This window comes from Schistocerca cancellata, chromosome 9 (assembly GCF_023864275.1).
Source record: "Schistocerca cancellata isolate TAMUIC-IGC-003103 chromosome 9, iqSchCanc2.1, whole genome shotgun sequence".
Lineage (NCBI taxonomy): Eukaryota > Metazoa > Arthropoda > Insecta > Orthoptera > Acrididae > Schistocerca > Schistocerca cancellata.
The window spans coordinates 171,653,622-171,675,374 of NC_064634.1; the positions used below are offsets into that span (position 1 = coordinate 171,653,622).

The 21,753-nt window shown below is 39.8% G+C and overlaps 1 protein-coding gene across 1 annotated transcript in view; it reads right to left on the minus strand.

Moving 5' to 3' along the window:
• Positions 1 to 21,753, minus strand: part of LOC126101173 (uncharacterized) — a 378,608-nt gene that overhangs the window by 56,786 nt on the left and 300,069 nt on the right. The window contains exons 28-34 of the mRNA XM_049911872.1: positions 16,828 to 16,966; positions 16,233 to 16,412; positions 15,324 to 15,457; positions 14,139 to 14,298; positions 13,595 to 13,797; positions 8,741 to 9,006; positions 8,007 to 8,227 (exon numbers count right to left, since the gene is read on the minus strand). Of these exons, the coding sequence (XP_049767829.1) occupies positions 8,007 to 8,227; positions 8,741 to 9,006; positions 13,595 to 13,797; positions 14,139 to 14,298; positions 15,324 to 15,457; positions 16,233 to 16,412; positions 16,828 to 16,966 (1,303 nt within the window). The remainder of the gene's footprint in view (positions 1 to 8,006; positions 8,228 to 8,740; positions 9,007 to 13,594; positions 13,798 to 14,138; positions 14,299 to 15,323; positions 15,458 to 16,232; positions 16,413 to 16,827; positions 16,967 to 21,753) is intronic.

Sequence of the window (21,753 nt, forward strand, 5' to 3'; positions counted from 1 at the left end):
ATAGATGTAGATGTAGATAGTGCTGAATTTCTTCGTCAGACAATCCATCGAGGGAGCGTGTATAAACGACTCCACGCGAGGAATTTAAGGTACGGTGCGGTTCCACCCGGACAGGGAAGGTGTGGAGCAGAGAAGTACGCAGCAATTTTTGTGCCTGGAGAGCACTGTGTGTTTCTAACAATCTGGAACAAGACTTTACAGGACCTGCAATTGCGTCGACACCTTTCTGAATAATGAAAGGGTTGACCGTGGAGAAGTCGTGACCTTCGTCAGACCGAGGAACAACAAGGAACTGTGGCAACGATGGAAGAATCGTCTGTGGCTGAGACTCAGTACACTTACGTTTGTGAGCAGACATAGTGGAAGGTGAGGAAGCCATTGCGAAAGAATCCCCCATGATTACCGGCGTCTCCGATGGCGCGCTCCTCCCTTGTGGGGGCCCTCTCTGAGGGCACTCCCGCCTTAGGTGATTGTTCACACCTCAGGTCACACCTCCCGACAAACGGACGGAGGGACCAATCGGCACTTTCGGAAGGTATCAGCTCGGGTAACCACCCCTCCCTGGGCCTTGCCGTTACCAGGGGGTACGTACGTGTCCTACCTGTCTACCCGGGGCGGGAAATTACGCGTTACCCCGTCACCGGCTATGCACAAAAGGCGTGGGTCGGCCTTCAGACACGCACAGGGAGGAAGAAAGAGAAAGGGAAGGGAAAGAAGAGGTCTCAAACGCCGCAGCGGAGAAAAGGGTAACGAGAAGAGGTAAGGAAAAGAGAAGGACAAAGGAAGGAAGAAGGACAAAGGAAGGAAGAAGGACAAAGGAAGGAAGAAGGACAAAGGAAGGAAGAAGACATAAAAGCACGGAAGGCGAAGAATGCAGTACATTTACGAGCGTCCGTCTCCGGACGTAGGCACGAACCATACTCCCAGATGGGGAGAAAGGGAAGGAAAGAGCCAGAGGTGAGGGGAGGAGGGGCGAAGATAGGGATGGGGAAGGATGCGGAAAGGGAAGGTATGCAGCCCGGAAAGGAAGGAAGGCCACATTAGCTTGGGGTCCCGTGCTCGCTACGCACGTATCCACAAAAGAGTTGTGGACCCCCTGGGGGGGAGCACCAGTACTGTATTATATCATGTTTGGTTCTTTATTATGGCAAAATACCATATGTGCTAGAAGATGAAAATGTGCACTTGAAATGCAGCGAATAGTTGAAACTAGCCAGTACTGTGTAATTAAACATTTCGTTTCAAATACATTGAGTGCCTCAGCGGAAAAAGTTTATAAAAGTCAAATTTCTTTAGCAAACAGACAAAAATAACTTCATTGTTCTGCAAGGTGATTAATGCTCGACTCTCAGAAAGGTGAAAATAAAATAAAATCTGTAACCAGTGACATTTTAGCCTTCCGTAATTAATATGAATGCATTTTAATTCACTTGATAGCTCCCGGCCACAGACATCCATTTTGTTTTCATTTGACGTGAAAGTAAATGAGGGGGATACAGCAAAATCACTAAATGTAAATACGGGTCATGTGGAGACTACCCACTATAACTCTAACTGCTCTGCGATATTTGCGAACTGGGTCAATACTAAAAAAAATCGAATTTGCAAAAATATGTTCATCTTGTAGCACATATCTTTCTGAAAAGTCTGAAACATAAAACACATGTGTTCAAGGAAATGTTAAGACATATAATTTGGTCTTAAGTGTGCCAAAGTGCAGTGCCACACCTCATCCTAAAGCAGTCTTCTATCGCATGTCACTGTATTTCGCTCTGTGGAATTAAAACGTGTATATTTTTTAATGGATGCCATCAAATTATATTCAGGATAGTGGAAATTGAAATGTCTTGTGGTGCCTCTCCTGCTCACAGTCGGCCGATTTGACAGCCTGCCCAATAATAAAAAATTTAAAAAAAATCTCGCAGTTAATAGTGGATAGGATTATTTGTAATCGGGAGAACAAGAACTCTCCAGAAAATCTGCACTCTTTATTGCCTATTAGCTAATAACTTGCTGTTTCGTGTGATATAAAATTAAATATAGGATACGTAAAACCAATAAAGGGAAGATATAAGCAAGAAATTACACATTTCTTCAATCCTTAGCTCCTAGCAATTTTTTTTTCTGTCTAATCTTGCTACAGATTTACATGGCGTGCTTTCCTTTCTGTGAAAGAATCTATTACCTCATCAAAGTTTGTCAAACGTTTTGCTACATGAAAAATCGAAATGTTGTTTTCTAATACTGAACAAGCTGTTAACACAAATAATATCCAAGACTGGTGTGGTTTCTCGATCTGATTATATCTATTTTGTCACTGTCTGCTAGATAAAACAAAATAGGCCTTTCTAACATTGCAGCAATTTTGAAACACACACCACATAAACAAGACTGTTTATAACAAGACAGAATATAATTCACGAAGTACCAATATCAAATACCTATTAGGCCTACTACAAGCATAAATCTTTATGTTAGGAAATAGTTTCACATTTCATTCATAGGCATCAGTTTCTCAAGCACGAGATCGAAAAGTAGTATTATGAAATTTTTATATAAATTTGGAATCATCTTATTCATCCATAATTTGTGTGATGTCCCCATTTCTTCCCCTTCCTCATTCTAACAAACAATCTTGTCATCACCAACACTGTAGCTATTCCTGCCATTGTCAAAATTTGTTCGCCAATTAACTTCACTAACCCTGCCACGATCACAGGTTTAGTTATCCCACGATTATTTTCCAGTTAGGCGCTATTACATGTTCGTACAACACGTTTTCCACACGTTACTTCCAAAATAGAACTTAAGCAGCTGCTAGCTGGGGACTGTACAACTGGTCCTTACTAGTATAGCAATCTGGCCAAAAATTTTCTGTCAAAATTTCATTTTCTTGGATACACCGTGAAGAGAATACATTATCTTTCTCACCTGTTATTCCTGTCAGTCGTTTATTTCCATTCTGGTAGTCTGAATCTATAGATTTCGCTAGTAATTGTAACAATGCTGATCATTCGCAAACCCAATCAACCACATAATCAGACAGTGATTGGCATTCATCCATTCGGCTTTACTCCGCTCAACTCGTATAGCCCCGTCCCCTTTTGTCTGCGGAAAGTTTATTTCTAGATGCGACGAGGATTCTCCAGATACAGACATCACGCATTCAAAAATCAACTTAAAATGTGTTCAAAAATGTTCAAAAACCAACAGGGAACCATTTCAAACTCATATGAATAATCAATAAACATGCGCTGGATGCTAGGTGCTTTGTGAAAAAAGTTCTTTTCCTCAAGAATATGAATTTGGCACCCCCTTTTCCCGGTAGCATCTAGCTGCTTGCTACGACTGCTTGCACAGCCAAGAGCCACATTCCTGTAGCCAGAAGCAGAAGAATCTACAACTCAAACGTGACTCAACTGTGCATGCGCACGAACCCGCTCTTAACTCTAAAACAAATTTAATGTAAACAGTTGTGACTTCACACTCATCGGTGGCAATTTGTTGTTATGAAGCATTGCATAGTCTTCCTAAAGCCTTTGAGACATTTTGCTGTTGGCAGACAACTTGCATGAGCACTGTGTGTCGTCTTTGTATATGGCGCATTTTCTTTGCAATTTAAGTTATTTTTGTTTGTTTTTTTTTCCTCTCATTATGTTTTATTGTTGAAGTATTATTCTGCAATAGCAGTATAAACTAATATCCAGTGTTAGAGTATCGGTTCGTACCAGTCAAAATTACAAAAATTTAACTGAAAACTAAAACAATGAAAAATTCCCGTAATTCTAAAAAATTCCCGGGTTTTTCCCGGTTTTCTCCCGGATGAAAAAATTTCCACATTTTTCCCAAATCTCTCTGTTGTCCCGGGGCGTATACACCCTGGTTTATATTGAAAAGAAAAGTTACGAGAATTTTACTTAAAGCTAAGTAATCAACATCTATCTTGGAAGACACACTGTGAATTTAGTGGAAGGTGAGAAATAAGAAGATAATTCCCAGTGTTGGGAGTATGACTGGATTCTAGTCCACTGACAACCTTGCGAACAAAGAAAAGGCAACTTCACAACAGTGCTGAAATGGGAACTGTTTCATGTAAATTTATTTTCAGAACTGAAGAGAGATTTGAGTATGAATGTAAGTTGAATATTATTTGACATTTGAAATCGTTACTCTTTTATTGTGACAGTCTTACAGTTTCAGTTAATAGTGAAATGAAGCTTTCTTGGTGTGGTTCATGTGTCGTCAGGCATGCTGACATGTTTCACACAGCCGCCATCATGGCACAAGGGCACTATCACAAACACCTACGCCACTGCCAATGACATGCAAGCGTAACCTCTCTGGAGCTCCAGCGGTGGGTCTAATCGAGTTCAAACTTTGACGCACAGAGCCCATTTTGTGTGTCTGGCATTTCATAACATTTACAGACTTTAATAGTGCTCAGGGCTCACCATCTATGGAATAGTCATCGTATCATTTTACTGATTACTGACTGAAATGCAAAACTTTGCATCTGTATGTATTTCAACATTCAAATCTACTGTTAGCAACTGACGCTGCAACTACAGCAAACAAAGTTATGTATTACTTTTAGTATTTGATATTAGATGTAGAATAAATTAATATCTGTATTCTCTGCCCATTAACCACATGTGTTCCTCACTCATGTGTCCACTAAAGAACCACAAAGCATGCAAAGAAATTTACAATACTTAGAAGATGAAAGTCAATTCAGGACCCATTAACAGCAGCTACAAAGAGGGAGGTGGTGGGGGGCGAGGGGGGGGGGGGGGGGTAAGGGAGCAAGCAAGCAACCACAGCACTTTGTATTCAGAGTGAGTGATGTGACTGTGTCAGTGGCCCTGTCTAAGTAATATTAAATCTTTAATGTAGGCTTGAAGGTTTTTGTTGCAATATTAACTATCTAACCTATCACCAGGAGGCTCAGCATTTGTAATACAGATGCCTACTGGCTTTAATTTTGGCACAACTAAATATATATTCGACACCTGAAATGTGTCTACATCAAATTTTATGTAAAAAGTGTCATGCAGCTGTACGTTCCGCAATGGTGATTATTCATTGAAAAATAAAGTGATCCATGATCAAACAGACTACACCACACTCACACTTGAATGCAGGGCAGTAGTTACAGGTTGGTGTGATCTGAGCAGCCAAAAGAAAGTTATCATGGAACTTCATTGCATCCTAAAGCAGAACTGCTAACAGTATATTAAACAAATGCACTGAAGCGATCTACCTTTGCAACCAATATTCAACTCAAATCTGGGCTTCCTCCCAGTTTTCCTAATTAAGATGCAAATTTTTTAGTATCTATCCTATCAATCTTTGTCTCCTCCCTCTTTATGTAGTACATATTCAAAACAAAAGAAAAAAAGCGTAACACATTCTTCTTAAACAGGTGGAGAGAAAAATAAAGCCACAGATTAGCCTGAGTCACATGGGAATGTTAAGACTTTGTGGAAATAAAACTGGACAGCAGTTTCAAGGAAGTGAACAATTCAGTTTGCAACAATACAAATGCTATCTATGGTTACTCTTCACGTATACCGTATTTACTCGAATCTAAGCCGCACTCGAATCTAAGCCGCACCTGAAAAATGAGACTCGAAATCAAGGAAAAAAAATTTTCCCGAATCTAAGCCGCACCTGAAGTTTGAGACTCTAAATTCAAGAAGAGAGAAAAGTTTTAGGCCACACCTCCAAATCGAAACAAAGTTCGCCCATTGTAATATGAGACACAATTTAGGTCGAATAAATGACGATACAGCTACAGTAGTTTGGTTCGAGTCGTAAGCTTAGCAGTTAAGCTGTACCAGGTAGCCACTGCTATGCGTCAGTCGCTCCGTCCGTATTTATACGGGTATCCTTCCTTTTTCACGTGCTTCGTCTGGTTTGAATTGATTGCTTATTTTTCTTTGATCTGATAAGTGCCGTTCTCTTTGTTATAGGTGTTTACGTCACTCTAAGCTGAAAATGCATTACTGTACTGTCATGCATTGTTTGTCGCATTCTGATAATGAGTTCACGCCTCACGGCCTGTCGCCGCTCGCGGCATGGCTTGCTTTTGTGCGCGCTACCGCCGCTTACAATTTTAAAAAGAGAGGAATCGTCTCATTATCGAAACAATGGCAACAGACTGCTATTTGTTGTTACTACACTGCTGCTTTCTTTGATAATGATCAAGAAGAACCAAATAATAGGCTGCGTATGATAGAAGATGTTCTGAACGAAAGTTTAGCGAAAATTTTTCTCCGTTTGAAAATCTTTGCAGACGCCTCTTTAGTACATTATATTCTGCACAGAAATTAGTCATCATAGATTTAAAAATCTAGTCAATTGCCGTGCTTCAATTTTGACTGTATCACTATTAGGCATAAGAATAATACGAATATAAACATGACATGATATGTATATTCTTCCGCGTTTGTTGTTGTCTCACTCTAGTTTCGTAGTTTATTAGGCAGACAGGATTTAAATGAGATAGCAGCAAATACGAAAGAATGCATGGTAAAATGTTTATATTCGTATTATTCTTATGGTGAAGAGAATACTGTGTGTGACTCACAATTCATAGAAGTTCCTATTAGCAACCATCTCTTCTCACAGGTAGGAAAAAATTCAGAATGTAGAGTTGGCCATACTGACAAACATCCCAGTCTTGCCAGTCGGATTTTCGTAGTACATTGAAATGCTGCTACATTCGAAGATGAACAATACGGAATTTGTATTTGCTTCGTTGGATAATGTATGAAAATAAATTGGTTGAAACTCGGGGCGGAGAAAAAAGCTCGTCTTCCACTTTTTTTTTTAATTTTTTTACTGACGCAGAGGTTTTGGCGCCAGTATTTATCTTTGTGCCTGCAAAGCATGCCTGTGCAGCACTACACACATTCGAAGGCAGAAGTTAGTTGTGGTGGCACCTACCAACATTTTTCAGAACTTCCGCGTACTTTGCACTCTATTCTAAGCCGCAGGCGGTTTTTTGGATTACAAAAACCGGAAAAAAAGTGCAGCTTAGATTTGAGTAAATACGGTAACTACAGCATTTTACCTGACAAGTCACACTGTAAAACTTTCATTGTATGTATCTTATGATTTGTGTATTGAATGCTGTCTACACTGAAAATGCTATATGTTTACCATTCTGCAAAAAGTATTGTGAACAAAGGTTAATATGATATGTGACTATGAGTAGCTCCTCTGTTGCAGTTTTAACATAATAAAGTTATGAAATTATGTATTTTCTTCAATTATGAAAGCCTACAGAGGGCACAATACAGGAACATGGGTTTTCTGGTCATGTCTTGCATCTGCATGATGGTTCTTCTTTGCAGCCAGCCCCCCCCCCCCCCCCCTTTAAAATAAATGAAATGTCTCCACCTTCATTATATAAAAAAATTCAGGCTAATTTTATGTGGGAATAAACTTACTTTCTCACAAAAATTCAGTTCAAATTAAGTTAGCAATATTTCTGTAGCATGAATTCTCTGTTTCAGTCTGCCTTCATTATTATTTTGAGAGCAGAACTATTTCTGATTTCCTTCCATTCAGATGAATCATCTGTAAGTTCCACAATCCCTTTGATAGTGCAAGAATAAACTACTCTCCATTTTCACATTATCAAAAGTTTCATAATTTCACTGTCAATTAACCCAACCTAAGCAGCCCATTTGTGATAAACTACAATAAACATAAACCATGTTTAAGAATTTGATGCACACAATAAAAATATGAAACCTTTGTATAAAGAAAGGCTAATGGAAAATATCACACTGCCATCTAATACTGGTCTCATTAATTACTGAGGCAGAGATGCAGTATGCACATCGAATCATTGACAACATATACCCCCAACACCGTGAGGTGGGGGCTACCCAATGCCATCGCACATGCTTGAAGGATTATGATGATTTTGTGAGACAGCTACACAGAAGGTAAATTGGTTTGATTATTAAGCAGTACAGTTAAAATGCAAAACCAACCTTGTTCAACTGATGAGCAGCTGCAAGTCCAGAGGGACCAGATCCAACAACAGCTACTTTCTTCCCAGATCGGAAAGCTGGTGGCTCAGCTCGAATCCAACCTTGCTCAAATGCATGATCAATGATTGCACACTCTATGTTCTTTATTGTCACAGGTGGTTCACTAATACCTAGCACACAAGCACCTTCACATGGTGCAGGGCACACCCTTCCAGTGAATTCTGAAATGCACGAAACAACACAGTGTTGACTGAGCTGCTATTGGTGCTGTTAATAATGATTATTGTTATTCAGGATTTAAAAGTAACTATATACAAAAATTATCTTCTACCAATTTAAATTCAAGCAACACAAAGCATCCTGACAAAACTGGAAAAAATCTATTGGATAACAATCCTATACAAAAATTTTAGTGCTAACTGGGAAAATAATGGTATTCATATCTTCAGCAGGTGAAGCAGTAATTTTGTCAAAAATAATTTTATCAAATGACACCAAGAGTCTTGAAAAACTCATCTTGAAACCATTTCACATTTGTTAAAAAGAAACCACATAATTTTTGTTCTATTCCAATTCACAAAACTTTAAGAGAAAAAGAAATGGCTATGGAATCAATAAAGAATAGCAACAAACATATTCAACCATTCCTGTTACAGAATATTGCATGTACAGAAACACTTCAATGACATTTTTAAAAAAAAATAAAATCGAGCCACTATGAAGTAACTCTTCACCTGGGAAATTGTTGGTTTGTAGAAGTTGATTGAGAGCTTCACGCCAGTTGGACTGAAAAATTAGATCATTCCACTTTGGAATGATATTACCAAGAGGGCAGCCATGAGAGCTCTGGCAAAAAGGTACACCACATTCCATGCAGCGAGCAGCCTGCACACGCAAACCTTTACGCACGTGGGCAAAGTTGTAAATTTCCTCCCAGTCCTTCTGACGTTTTTCAGCTGGGCGGTACATACCAGTTTCTCGTTTGTATTTGACAAACCCTCTGAAACAGAAATGCATTCTTAAATTGGAACACACACACACACACACACACACACACACACACACACACACACACACACACACACATACTTTCTAAAATTCATGCCAAAGAATGCGATGCTATATTCAGAAACCACTTAATGGTAGTCACATGTGTGAAACCGCTTTTCAGGCCAACATACCTAAGAAGACACTACTTAGCTTTAAAATTAGCCTTAAGTACATTTTGCCCATCAGAATATTTAGTTCTAAATGATTAATGGAAAATCTCATATAGAGATGTGAAACAAATACTAAAAAAGAGATAGAGGGGCTGGCCAGTACTTACCTCAGCTCAGTACAGCCGATAGATACACACAAAACAAAACCGAAAATTTATGTTCCTAGCTTTCGGAACAAATGTTCCTTCATCAGAGAGGAGAGAGGGGAAAGAAAGGGAAGAAGGGAAAGGAGATTCAGTTACTCACAACCCAGGTTATGAAGCAACAGGGAAAGGAAAATAGGGAGGGTAGCAAGGATGGAGGCATGGTTGTCAGAGGGAAGCCAAAGATATATTTAGTTCTCATATCAATGAGTGCCATTTACTTTTTAGGTGTATGGAAAGAAGACAAGCTGTCCATACAATTATTGGAAATCCCCTCCCCCACCCCCACTTCAAAATATAGGTAAATAAATAATCAAAATTTTTATCTTGTTTGTGCATATTCGTAGCATCGGTGATGTTGTCATCGTCACTGTTGTCATCTTCAGTCTGAAGACTGAAGTCTATTCTGTGCAAGTTTTTTCACCATCTCCGCTTAACTACTGATATTTACATAAATTTGAATCTGTTTACAGTAGTCAAGCCTTGGCCTTCACCCTTCCCCCTCATTTGGACATGCACATTAAGACTGGGCTACTCAAACTGACAATTTCTTGATTTTAAATGATGGGTCCCATCAACTGCCCCTTTCTTTTAGTCAAGTGTGTCATAACAATCTTTTCTCCACAGTTTCACCGTTTCTTTATTAAACAATGGAAAATCATGGATGGGATTAACAATAGTATGAAAATGATAAGATTGCTACTCAATACATAAGAAGCACTGAGTTGCTGACAAGCACAGTGGAAAAGACTGCTCAACATATAAGCTTTGTGTGTGTGTGTGTGTGTGTGTGTGTGTGTGTGTGTGTGTGTGTGGAGGAGGAGGGAGGGGGGGTGTGCATGCTGTCCAAAAGCTTAAATGTTTAGCAGTCTTTTTCGCTGTGCCTTGTGCCTGTCTGACTCAACACCACCTCTGTGTGATGAGCAGCAACTATCCTTTTCATATTGTTGCTGCTTCCTCATTAGTTATTCAATCTATCCAACTACTCTTTAAAATTGTTATGTAGCACCACATGTGAAATGTTTTTATTCTGTTTTGCCTGAACTGTTAACTGTCCACATTTTACTTCTGTACAGGCTACACTCCACACGGTTACCTTCAGGAAAGGCTTTGTAACACTTAAATTTATATTCAGTGTCTTGCCCAGAACTCTTTTTGTGTAATTTATTTAGTTTCCTGTCACATATTCCTCAAGAACCATCGCCTGCGTGTATCATGTGATTTTAAGATAATTCCAGTGTTTTATTCTGTTCTTATAGTATACATTTGGACTGTCCTTTCTTAGCACAATAAATTTCTGTATACCATACAACTTGAGCAATATCCTAGTTCCTGCAACTGCCAACCCCACTCCCAACCATGTACCACATAGGTCATTCCTCTGTGGATGGCCCACATGCAAGACCTGTTTTATACATCCACCAGTCTTATGGCTTGTTTGATGCAGCACGTCAAGACTTTCTCCCCTGTGCTAACCTCTTCATCTCAAATTTGCACTTGCATCCAACATCCCTTATTATTTGTTGAATGTATTCCAGTCTGTCTTTCCCAACAGTTTTTACCCTCTACACTTCTCTCTACAACCACAGAACTTATTCCCTTATACCCGTTCATCCTGTCACTTTTCTGTTCAGTGTTTTCCAAATGTTGCTTTCTTTGCTGATTCTGTGGAGGGAACCTTCCCAGTCTCTATCAGCCCACACAATTTTCAACACTTTTCTACAGCAGTGCGTTTCAGATTCTTAATTCTCTTCTTTTTTTGCTTTCTAACAGTCCGCAAGTCATTGGTGCAGAATGCTGTGCCCACACACAGCTTCTCATATATTTCTTTTCTAATTTAAGGCCAATACTTGATAATAGTGGACCTTTCTGGCTACTCAGTCCTTGTTGTTTTGTCAGTCATTGTTGTTTTGCTTCCAAGGTGGAAGATTTCTTGCACTTTGTCTGCTTCACAGTCACAGTCACCAATTTTAATGTCAAGTTTATCACCAATCTCATCTCTGCTGTTCTTCTTTACTTCCATCTTTCTTCTGTTCAGCCTCATACCCTATTTTGTACTATTTAAGACTGTTCATTGCATTCAACAGGTACTTTGGTCCTCCTCAAATTTCACTGAGTATGGAAGTGTCAGCATCAAATCTTATCATTGATATTCGTTCACACTCCTTTTAATCCCACTCTTCAGCTTTTCTTTTATTTCTGTCATTGTGCCTTCTTCACATACACTGAAAGTGGGGGTGAAAGACTGCATCCCTGTTTTACATACTACAAATCTGAGGATTTTGTTCTTGGTCTTCCATTCCTATTTTCGCCCCTTGGTTTGTGTATGTTTTATGCATTACCTGTGTCTCCCTACAGCTTGTACTTATTTTTCTGAGAGTTCTGAACATCTTCCACCAATTTACAATGTCAAACATTTATTCTAGGTTGGCAAATCCTATACAGATGTCCTGACATTTCTTAAGCTTCCTTCCATGATCAAGCACAGCATCAGAATGACTGCTCTGGTGCCTTTACCTTTCCTAAAGCCAAACTGATCACCACATGGCTTACACTTTATTTCCTTTTGCATTCTTCTGTACATTATTCTTGTTAGTAACTTTGATGCATGAGCTGTTAACATGATTTCATGATAGTTTTTGCACTTATCTGCCATTCCTATCCTCAGTATTGTGTGGAAGATATTTTTGAAAGTATGATGGTATGTCTCTTACATCATAAATTCAACACATGAACTTTAATAATTGTTTGTTTCCCAAATTCTTCAGTATTTTGAGAAATTCCTAAGTAAAGTTATCTACATGCTTCTGCTTTATTTACTCTTAGCTCTGTTGAATGGTGGCTCTAATACTGGATCAACTATGTCTTCCATATCATACGGGATACTCTACCTGTGCTGCTAGAACATGTGCCTTTGCAAGTACAACACAACATGTGGTCCATGCATGATGAAGCTCCTGCACATTTCAGTCGAAGTGTTCGTACGCTTCTCAATAACAGATTCGGTGACCGATGGATTGGTAGAGGCGGACCAATTCCATGGCCTCCACGCTCTCCTGACCTCAACCCTCTTGACTTTCATTTATGGGGGCATTTGAAAGCTCTTGTCTACGCAACCCCAGTACCAAATGTAGAGACTCTTCGTGCTCGTATTGTGGACGGCTGTAATACGATATGCCATTCTCCAGGGCTGCATCAGCGCATCAGGGATTCCATGCGACAGAGGGTGGATGCATGTATCCTCGCTAACTGAGGACATTTTGAACATTTCCTGTAACATAGTGTTTGAAGTCACGCTGGTACGTTCTGTTGCTGTGTGTTTCCATTCCATGATTAATGTGATTTGAAGAGAAGTAATAAAATGAGTTCTAACATGGAAAGTAAGTGATTCCGGACACATGTCCACATAACATATTTTCTTTCTTTGTGTGTGAGGAATGTTTCCCCAAAGTTTGGCCGTACCTTTTTGTAACACCGTGTATACCACCACTGCAGGAAGATTACTTATGTCAGAGTGCAATGTTGGTCAGTCTAACTCTGCAACCATAGCTTATAATGACAGCATCATTTTAATCACATACAGCAGTGCCATCTGTTTCAGAAAACAAAACTGTACCCTGAAGTTTAGAGTCAACTCTACATTGAGATATGAGTATCATTCTGTATTTTGCTGCCGAGAATTCTACTAGGTTGTATGGCCTTGGTCCATGGAACTCTTCTGTCCCTGACGTTTTGTCCAATGCTACATTGGATATCTTCGGAGGTGCTCCTGGCTGTGCCGAGTCTTGCCGACTGATGAGTCTGACGTGGAAGAATAGCCTAAATACCGTGGAAAGTGGGCATGGTCTGGATTTCACGTGATAGCAAAGATAAACCTTATCAAGGTACTCATAGTACGTCAAAGGAAAAAACTTTTCATTGATTCTGTAGCGCTACTGTCCATATATCGCTGAGTTTCATAGCTTTTTCTTCTCTGTTAAAATTATCCCCATGTTTATATATTTCGATGGCTTCTTTATATAGCCACGGATAATAGTTCATCATAGTACATAAAACTTCAGTTTCTGAAAATTTCACTACGTGATCACCCGACTCAAGAGCATGTTCCGCCACGGCTGACTTGTCTGTGTTCCCTAGTCAGCAAAGACTTTTATGTTCCTTCAACCATGTATTCACACTTCTCTTTGACCCTCATACTGTTAGAGGGGAGGAAAGGCTAACTCACCGAGTTTTATCCAGTATCATGTCCAAACGCTTCTTTTCCATTGCACCATCAGCAATGGCTTCTTCAATGTCACGCACTTTTCCACCATCAGTGGGAACAGCTGCTGGAGCAGCCTGCTCTGTTACTCCATTTACCAGTGGTTGAGCAGCCTTCTTCTCCTCAGCCAGTTGCCGCAAAGCTCTCTGATATTCATACGGGAACACCTAACAGCAAGACAGAAAAATTGAGATTAACATAAACTGTGAGAATCCTTTACACAACAGCAAAATTACTTTAAGATGGGGGTTGTTTTGGGAAAGGAGACCAGACAGCGTGGTCATCGGTCTCATCGGATTAGGGAAGGACGGGGAAGGAAGTCGGCCATGCCCTTTGAAAGAAACCATCCCGGCATTTGCCTGGAGTGATTTAGGGAAATCACGGAAAACCTAAATCAGGATGGCCGGACGCGGGATTGAACCGTCGTCCTCCTGAATGCGATACTTTAAGAACTTAAAACATTTCTTGAACACTGTACTCACTTAGCACAAAGTGAGAGGTTACATACCTTTATGAATTTGCTGGTTGGCTGAGGCCATGAGTTAAGAAGATCTGCTGCTATAAGTGATCCTGTCTTTTCTTTAAATTCTTGAAGCAAGGTTTTGACGTAATCTATATCATCCTGTTGGTCTAGTGGCAATAGTTCTACCATCTCCATGTTACATTTGCTGGAAGAAAACATGACAATTCCTGGGTTAATATTAGCCAATTTTCAGAAAAAAAGAAACTTATTTGAAGTTGGTGGAGACAATTTTTAAGAAAGATTCCACTTTTAAAAACATTACATGGTGCCAGAAACACTTCTGACTTTTAATGATTAATATTCACCCAAAAATCATTAACACTGTTCCTAAAATGTTTCAGCGTAGTCTGCATACTGCTTATCAACAGACAATATTTACAATTAATGTATAATGATATGCACTTACTCCTTCCTGACATTTGAAGTCTTCTCACATTATTTTTAAACTCTTGAAACACTGACATGAACTGTGACATCTTTACTAGAGGAACTGGATATTTGTTAATCAATAAAGTTTGTGTTTTTAACCCAACAAATTAACTTACCTTGGAGATTTCAGATTCATGTTTTCCTTTTTACTTATCTTCAAAAAATACCTTCCAGAACAAGATGAAGCCTTTTTCTTTGCTAAAGAAGTCCTAATAGGACAAGTTACATTTCAGAAAGCATAAAAAAACCTGAGGCTTGAAATTCTACATTACAGCTTTTCAAGTGTAAGAGAGGAACAACAAAAAGAGCTCAATCTCAACTGCCATTACATACGTAATCATTTACACAAATGCTTTTCCTGAACATACCTCACAGCACAAAGGAAACTGTCTACAGCAATCCCTCCAGCCAACTATGAAATCATAACAAGTTAGGACAACTGAAAGAATAGGATTATTGAAGTACAGCATGGTTCAGAGAGTTGTTATTTTAGATCTTACACTGAAAAAACTAGTTAAGTGTTTATATTCTTTCATTTTAATATAAATACAGACCTGCATTTTATAATAGTGAAATTACTTTCCAAATCCTCTCACAGGACACAGATTTTCATTCCAATCAGTTTCTAGCTGGATATATTTACTCAAAAGCATCCATTTTTTACCTAATGGATGTGGAATTTACACATAAATCCCAAAACATAAAAAGTAACAGGTTAAAAACAAAGTGGTGATCACATACCTCCTAAATGATCCATCAACATCCAAAACATAAGCTATTCCACCAGACATTCCAGCAGCAAAGTTGCGACCAGTTAGACCAAGTATAACAACACAGCCTCCCGTCATATACTCACAACCGTGGTCACCAACACCCTGTAGTTATACACAAATTAACCATTAGAGACAATGTTTAATAAACTGTTATCTTAATTTCATTAATGAAATACAGCAGCATACAAATGTCTCAGACACGAACTTTCAGAAAGCAATGTGTGCGTCTTTAAACATTACAATGGAAGTGATTAAGAATGTCATTACAGTTCGTTACATAAGAAAATAAAGTTCCCATGTTATTTCTAATATATAAGGTAAAATAACCAATGTATGATTTCTGTTTTAAAGCAATTAAACATGTCAACTTCTTTAAGAAATTTAATGCCAGCTCAACTTGAAGGGAAAAAAAAAGAGCTTTTATAAGGCATCAATTGGAAATGAGAATATCTATCTGAGTGCGTAACTGTGGAATCCATTAGTCATTTGTTTTGAAGCTACATGATCTCCAGATTTCAGTTTTTATGGTCCTTTCTGTGAAGATATCCTGACAGAATATTGTACACCCTTGTATTCATCATCTGACAGTACACCCTTGTATTTATCATCTGGACCCACAGGCAAAGTATAAAATAGGACCAATATGTGATACATCAAGAATTTCGAAGTCTGCACAAGAAGCAGCTGGAATGTGTGTGCTCAAATGAAGCATATCTGATTCTGATCTTCAGCATAGAATAACAACCAAATGTCATTTGCAATAACATACTTTATGACAGACTGCACATTCTATCATTAAACATCAATGTATTCTCTGTGCCTTTTGGAGAATTAAACCAAAGACAATCTTCACAGTAGTGAAGCTCATTATTCCTACCTCAACAACAGCGACAGCTCCAGAATTTCGCACTGAGAAGCGCTCGGCTGCTATTCCTCTGAAGAATGCCTTTCCACTTGTAGCACCATACAAGCAAACATTTCCCACTATAACATTAGCTTCTGACTTGAATGGAGAAGTCTTTGGAGGAAAGATTACGACTTCACCACCAGATAAACCCTATTGTGAAGAAATAAATAACATCAGGATTAGGATTATCATTTCTGAATCTTGAAATATTAAAATTGTTTAATTTCATACTAACTTACTGCAATGCACTAAATTCCTGAACTGAAAGTTCTCTTAAATGCACTGTGTAAGAAGAAAGTTTAAAATTAACAAATGATTTGTCCTTCAGGATCAGTTAGGACCATTTTCAAACAAGTTCAAGGTTTCAATAGCATAATGATTAGGAAACAATACAGTGGCTACCATTTAAATAAAAAACTAGTATCCATCAGAAATCTAAATTCAGAATACAAAAATTAGTGCAGACACTATATGGGTAGTATCTACTTAGCCTCATATTTCAAGACTCATCCATCAAAACTCTGCACGTCATTTTAACACAATATACTGTGATTTCCTTTGTTACCTTGCCCACATAATCATTAGCATCTCCTTCGAGTGTCACATGAATTCCTTTTGTCATGAAAGCACAGAAGCTCTGGCCTGCTGACCCTCTGAGCTTCACATTTATGCTGTGTTCAGGAAGTCCCACATCTCCAAATTTCCTGCAAGACAAACAAAACAGTGATGTGAGAAAAAAATTTAAAAGCTAGTAACTATCACAAATAAAAGTACAGGAAAAGTGACTGTAATGGGGGGAGAAAAGAAGTACTGTGGAATGTTGGAGTGTAAAGTCCCTCATACATCACTGTCACTAGAAACTGGGAAGTGCATCAGTTGAAAGGTAAAAGAAAGATGTTATTATGGTCTGAAACCCCAAAAACACTGGGGTACAACACACAGTTGAGATTCACTCTATCACTTGAGATTCACTGTATCTTTCAAAGAAAAGGTGTGTCAGATAAAATAAAAACAACACGATGTTATTTTATAGTATTCTGTGTGACCTACTGATACATTTGTTAATGTTTCGCTGTACTATGTCCTACGGGATGAGTAATGGAAGTAGTGAATGCTATGCATTGGTAGATGTGATATATATGTACAAACAAAAGATTACAGTTTCAAAAAAAACAGATGACTTATTCCAGGTAAAGAGCTCCACAAATTGGGGAGGTCGATAACTTGTTTGTCCACCTCTGGCCCCTATGAAAGCAGTTATTCGGTTTGGCATTGATTGATGGAGTTCTTTGATGTCATCCTGAGAGATATCATGTCAAATTCTGTCCAATCGATACATTAGATCATCATAATTATGAGCTGGTTGGGGGGTCCTGCCCTTAATGCTTCAAATGTTCTCAACTGGAGAGAGATCCAGTGGCCTTGCTAGCCAAAGTAGGGTTTGGTAATCATGAAGACAAGCAGCAGAAACTCTTGCTGAATGTGGGAGGGCATTATCTTACTGAAATGTAAGCCCAGGATGGGATGCCATAAATGGCAACAAAACTGTGCTGCACTGTAAGGATGCCACAGATGACAACCAAAGGGGTTCTGGTTTGAAAAGAAATAGCACCCTGGACCATCACTCCTGGTTGTCGGGCCACATAGCAGATGACAGTCGGGCTGGTATACCACTACCATCCGGGGTGTCTCCAGACACTTCTTCAGCCTCTGATGTCATTGACTGGTGCAAAATTGTGTTCAGCAATCAGTGCTACTTTGAACTAAGTCCCAATGACCAGCAAAGATGTGTCTGGAGATATTTTATGGAAGTAACTGCTTCCAGTTATTGTTCAAGAATTGTGTAATCCTACAATAATGGGTCTTTTTGTCTTTGTACATATATTGCATTACATTTGCTTATGTTGAACTTCAATTGCCACTATCTACACCAAGTGTCAATCCTCTACAGGACTTCCTGCATTCTGCTACAGTTTTCTTGCATTGTGACGACTCTGCATACAATGGCACCATCCATGAAAAGCCTCATGGAACTTCAGATTTTATCTACGATGTCATTTGTACATATTGTGGGAAGGAATGATCGTGTAACATTTTTTATCACTCAAGATTTCTCTCTGTTGAGAATGACATGCTGCATTCCATTTGCTAGAAACTCTTCACTACAGTCACACATTGGGCCTGATATTACACACGCTTGTATTGTGTTCATTAGGCAGTAGTTGTCACAGAGTGATGTACTTCTCGCAAGTGAGAGACTGTTTGTTTACTCTTAGGACAATGTATCTTTGACTTGTTTTATTGTATGTTCTGTGACTATGGAATAAAGTGTTGTTGGACTGCTAATCGCTGCTCTACTGTGATTCACGACATAAGAATTTGGTGCCGAAACCCGGGATAGACTTTGCCCGAGACAATTCCACGATTGTCGTAGTGAACCGAATTCTGGACGCACGTCACGCGGCAATACTACGACGGGGTTAACTGCAGCGATTTGTTACACCACGCAACAAGCTCTTCGACGACAACCGCCATCATACACAGCTAAGTTCAACTGAATTATCACGCAACATGTTTTGTAGTGCCATTTGTAAAGGCAACTGATTACATTATTGCCGCTGTGTACTGCTATTGTAGCTATTCAATTAGCGCTTTAACGAATTATGAGATCCTACGCTACGCCTGTAGATTGTTTATGACTAGTGCTGCCATCTAGCGACCATCAATTGAACTATTCGACTAGCAGTCCAAAGATAACGCCTTACTAGGACCAGCTGATCACTAGCCGACACTGCTTTAAACTTTCGAGTAATCGGACGGAATGGACGTGCCAGACCACAAACCAGAAGCGCAATTACACTCTCTAAAGAGAAAATGTATGAGAGAAAGAGCCAACATTACGCGACTCGTAGCGGAAGTTGCAAGGTTGTCCGACACATCGTAAATCGCGGATTATAAATATTACAATGACAGATTGGGAAGCGTTCTGGACCGCCTCGTTAAATTAGATGAGGATATTCACGAGTTGTTAGACGATGGGGAATACGAAGAAGATGTTCCTAAATGCGAAGATTATATAGACACCGCGAAACTCACAATTTCCCGATTGTCTCACGAAATAGAGAAACAGCTTGCGAAATCGGTAGCAGACAAAGATTCCCGACAATCCGCCGGCACAATCTGTAACAATGAGTGTTCCCACAGCTTCAGTAAAACTTCCACCGATCAAACTTGAGCCTTTTTCAGGCGATATTGAGACATGGGTGCGATTCTGGGGGCAGTTTGAGCAGTCGGTTGACAAAGATCCGACGGTAACCACAATTAATAAACACATTTTTCTTCGCGGCTATCTCTCGGGAGAACCAAAGCATTTAGTGGACGGTATTGCGGTGACGCCCGAGACATACGCAGAAACGAAGAGGATTCTCCGAGCGCGTTATGGCATTCATTGAATGCCAGCGACGTATTCAAGCTCTCCGGGCACTTGGGGAAGACGTGAACGGATACGGTCGAGTCCTCGCGCTTTTCTGGATGATATATGCCGCCGCTGGATAATTCATGCCAAGCATACAGGAATATCCGAAGGGGACATTTTGCAACTGATGGAGTTTCTGAACGAGGAAGTCGACAGGGCGCTTACCATGCAGAAGACACGCGGTGAATTTTCAAGCACTTCTAGTAACCTTCCCACAGCGTCCGCACTTCACATACACGCGAAATCTAAAAGATCGCCTCCGAAGGATACCAGCATAAAGGAACCATTCTGCGTCTTTTGTGAATCTGACGGTCATTGGGCACAAGACTGTAAGAAGATCGTACACATTAATGATCAAATAGATAAATTGAAACTAGCAAACAGATGCTTTCTTTGTCTTCAACGTGGCCACAAAGTGTCAAATTGCAAAAAGAAAGAAAAGGCTCGGTGTGTTAACTGTAAAAGACTGCATCATAAGTCCATTTGTGAGGAACGAAAGGATATTAGGGGTCCTGCGAGTCAGACAAACATTATCTCCATGGGAAAGGTATCTGTCGCTCCTCACGGATATACGTACCTTCAGACAGCTCAAGTATGCGTCTCAGGACCTACAGGATTGAGCAGGACAACGCGATGTCTACTGGACGCAGGTAGTCAGTCCAGCTTCATAGCAAAATCGCTGACTGATGATCTGAAACTGCAAACGGTAGACCCACAAGAACTAACCGTTTGTTCCTTTGAATCAAACCCGACACGCCCACGCCACCGCAGGCTTGTTCAGTTTAATATGAAGGGGCTTTGGCAGAATTCTTCAGTGCCACTTACTGCCTTCGAAAGTACTCACGTTATTTCTCACCAGCCTTCAGTTCCACGCCATATAAAGAGTTTACCAGATGCCCATAAGATTACGCTAGCAGATCCGAAAACCGATTCAACAGAAGATCTTCCCGCGGAGATTCTTGTAGGAGGCGATTTTTACTGGAAGATAGTGAAGCACAATTCGCCCATACGCATCTCTGAAACCTTAGCCTGTGTGCATGCAACCGTGGTAAATTTTGCTCAGACTGACCGATCTCCTCTGCACTCTGACAATGATTTCAGACGCTTTTGGGACTTGGAAACTGTAGCGATTACTGCCGATCAGGATCTACCTGTGAACAACAAGGATACGAGACTTCTTGAAGAGTTTAGAGCATCTTTCTCTATAAAGGATCATCGAGCAGTCGTTACACTTCCCAAAATGCAACATAAAGTGCTTTCGAGTAACAGACCTATCGCGGAAAAACGATTCAAGCACCTCAGGGAAAGATTTCAACGTCAAGAGACATTTAAGCAAATGTATTTCGATCTTATGCTAGACTACATTACGAAGGGGCAAGTAGAGGTCGCTCCCACCCCACTCTCAGGAAAGGAGCTATTTTATCTCCCTCATCATGCAGTGAGGAAGGAGAAATACGGAACCACTAAGTGGAGAATAGTCTTTGACGCCTCATCTCACGAAAACAATGCACCTTCTCTGAATGAGGTATTAGAAGTAGGACCGAACCTATTACCAGAGATTCTGGAAATTTTACTGCGTTTCAGACTATATTCTACGGCTATCGTCGCGGACATCACACAAGCTTTCCTTCAATTAACCTTGAACGAAAAGGACAAAGACTTGACCAGATTCTTCTGGTTCAAGATTAGCCAGGATCAAACAGGAAATCTTCAAACGACGGACGAACTAACAGAATGCCGTTTTAACAGACTCCCATTCGGCCTGACCTGCAGCCCATTTTTACTTTCTGCAACACTAAGAGAACTTGCCGACAAGTGTATGACAGCATTTCCCACCGTAGCGCTACTTATAAACAAGACTGCATACATGGACAACTTTGTGATCTCAGTAGAAGGTGATAATTTGGTGATAACTATATACTATGAACTTGTAACCCTAATGAAATTGATCAGTCTCCCCTTATCAAAATGGGCCACCAACTGTGAACAACTCCACACTATCTGGAAGGCAGAAGG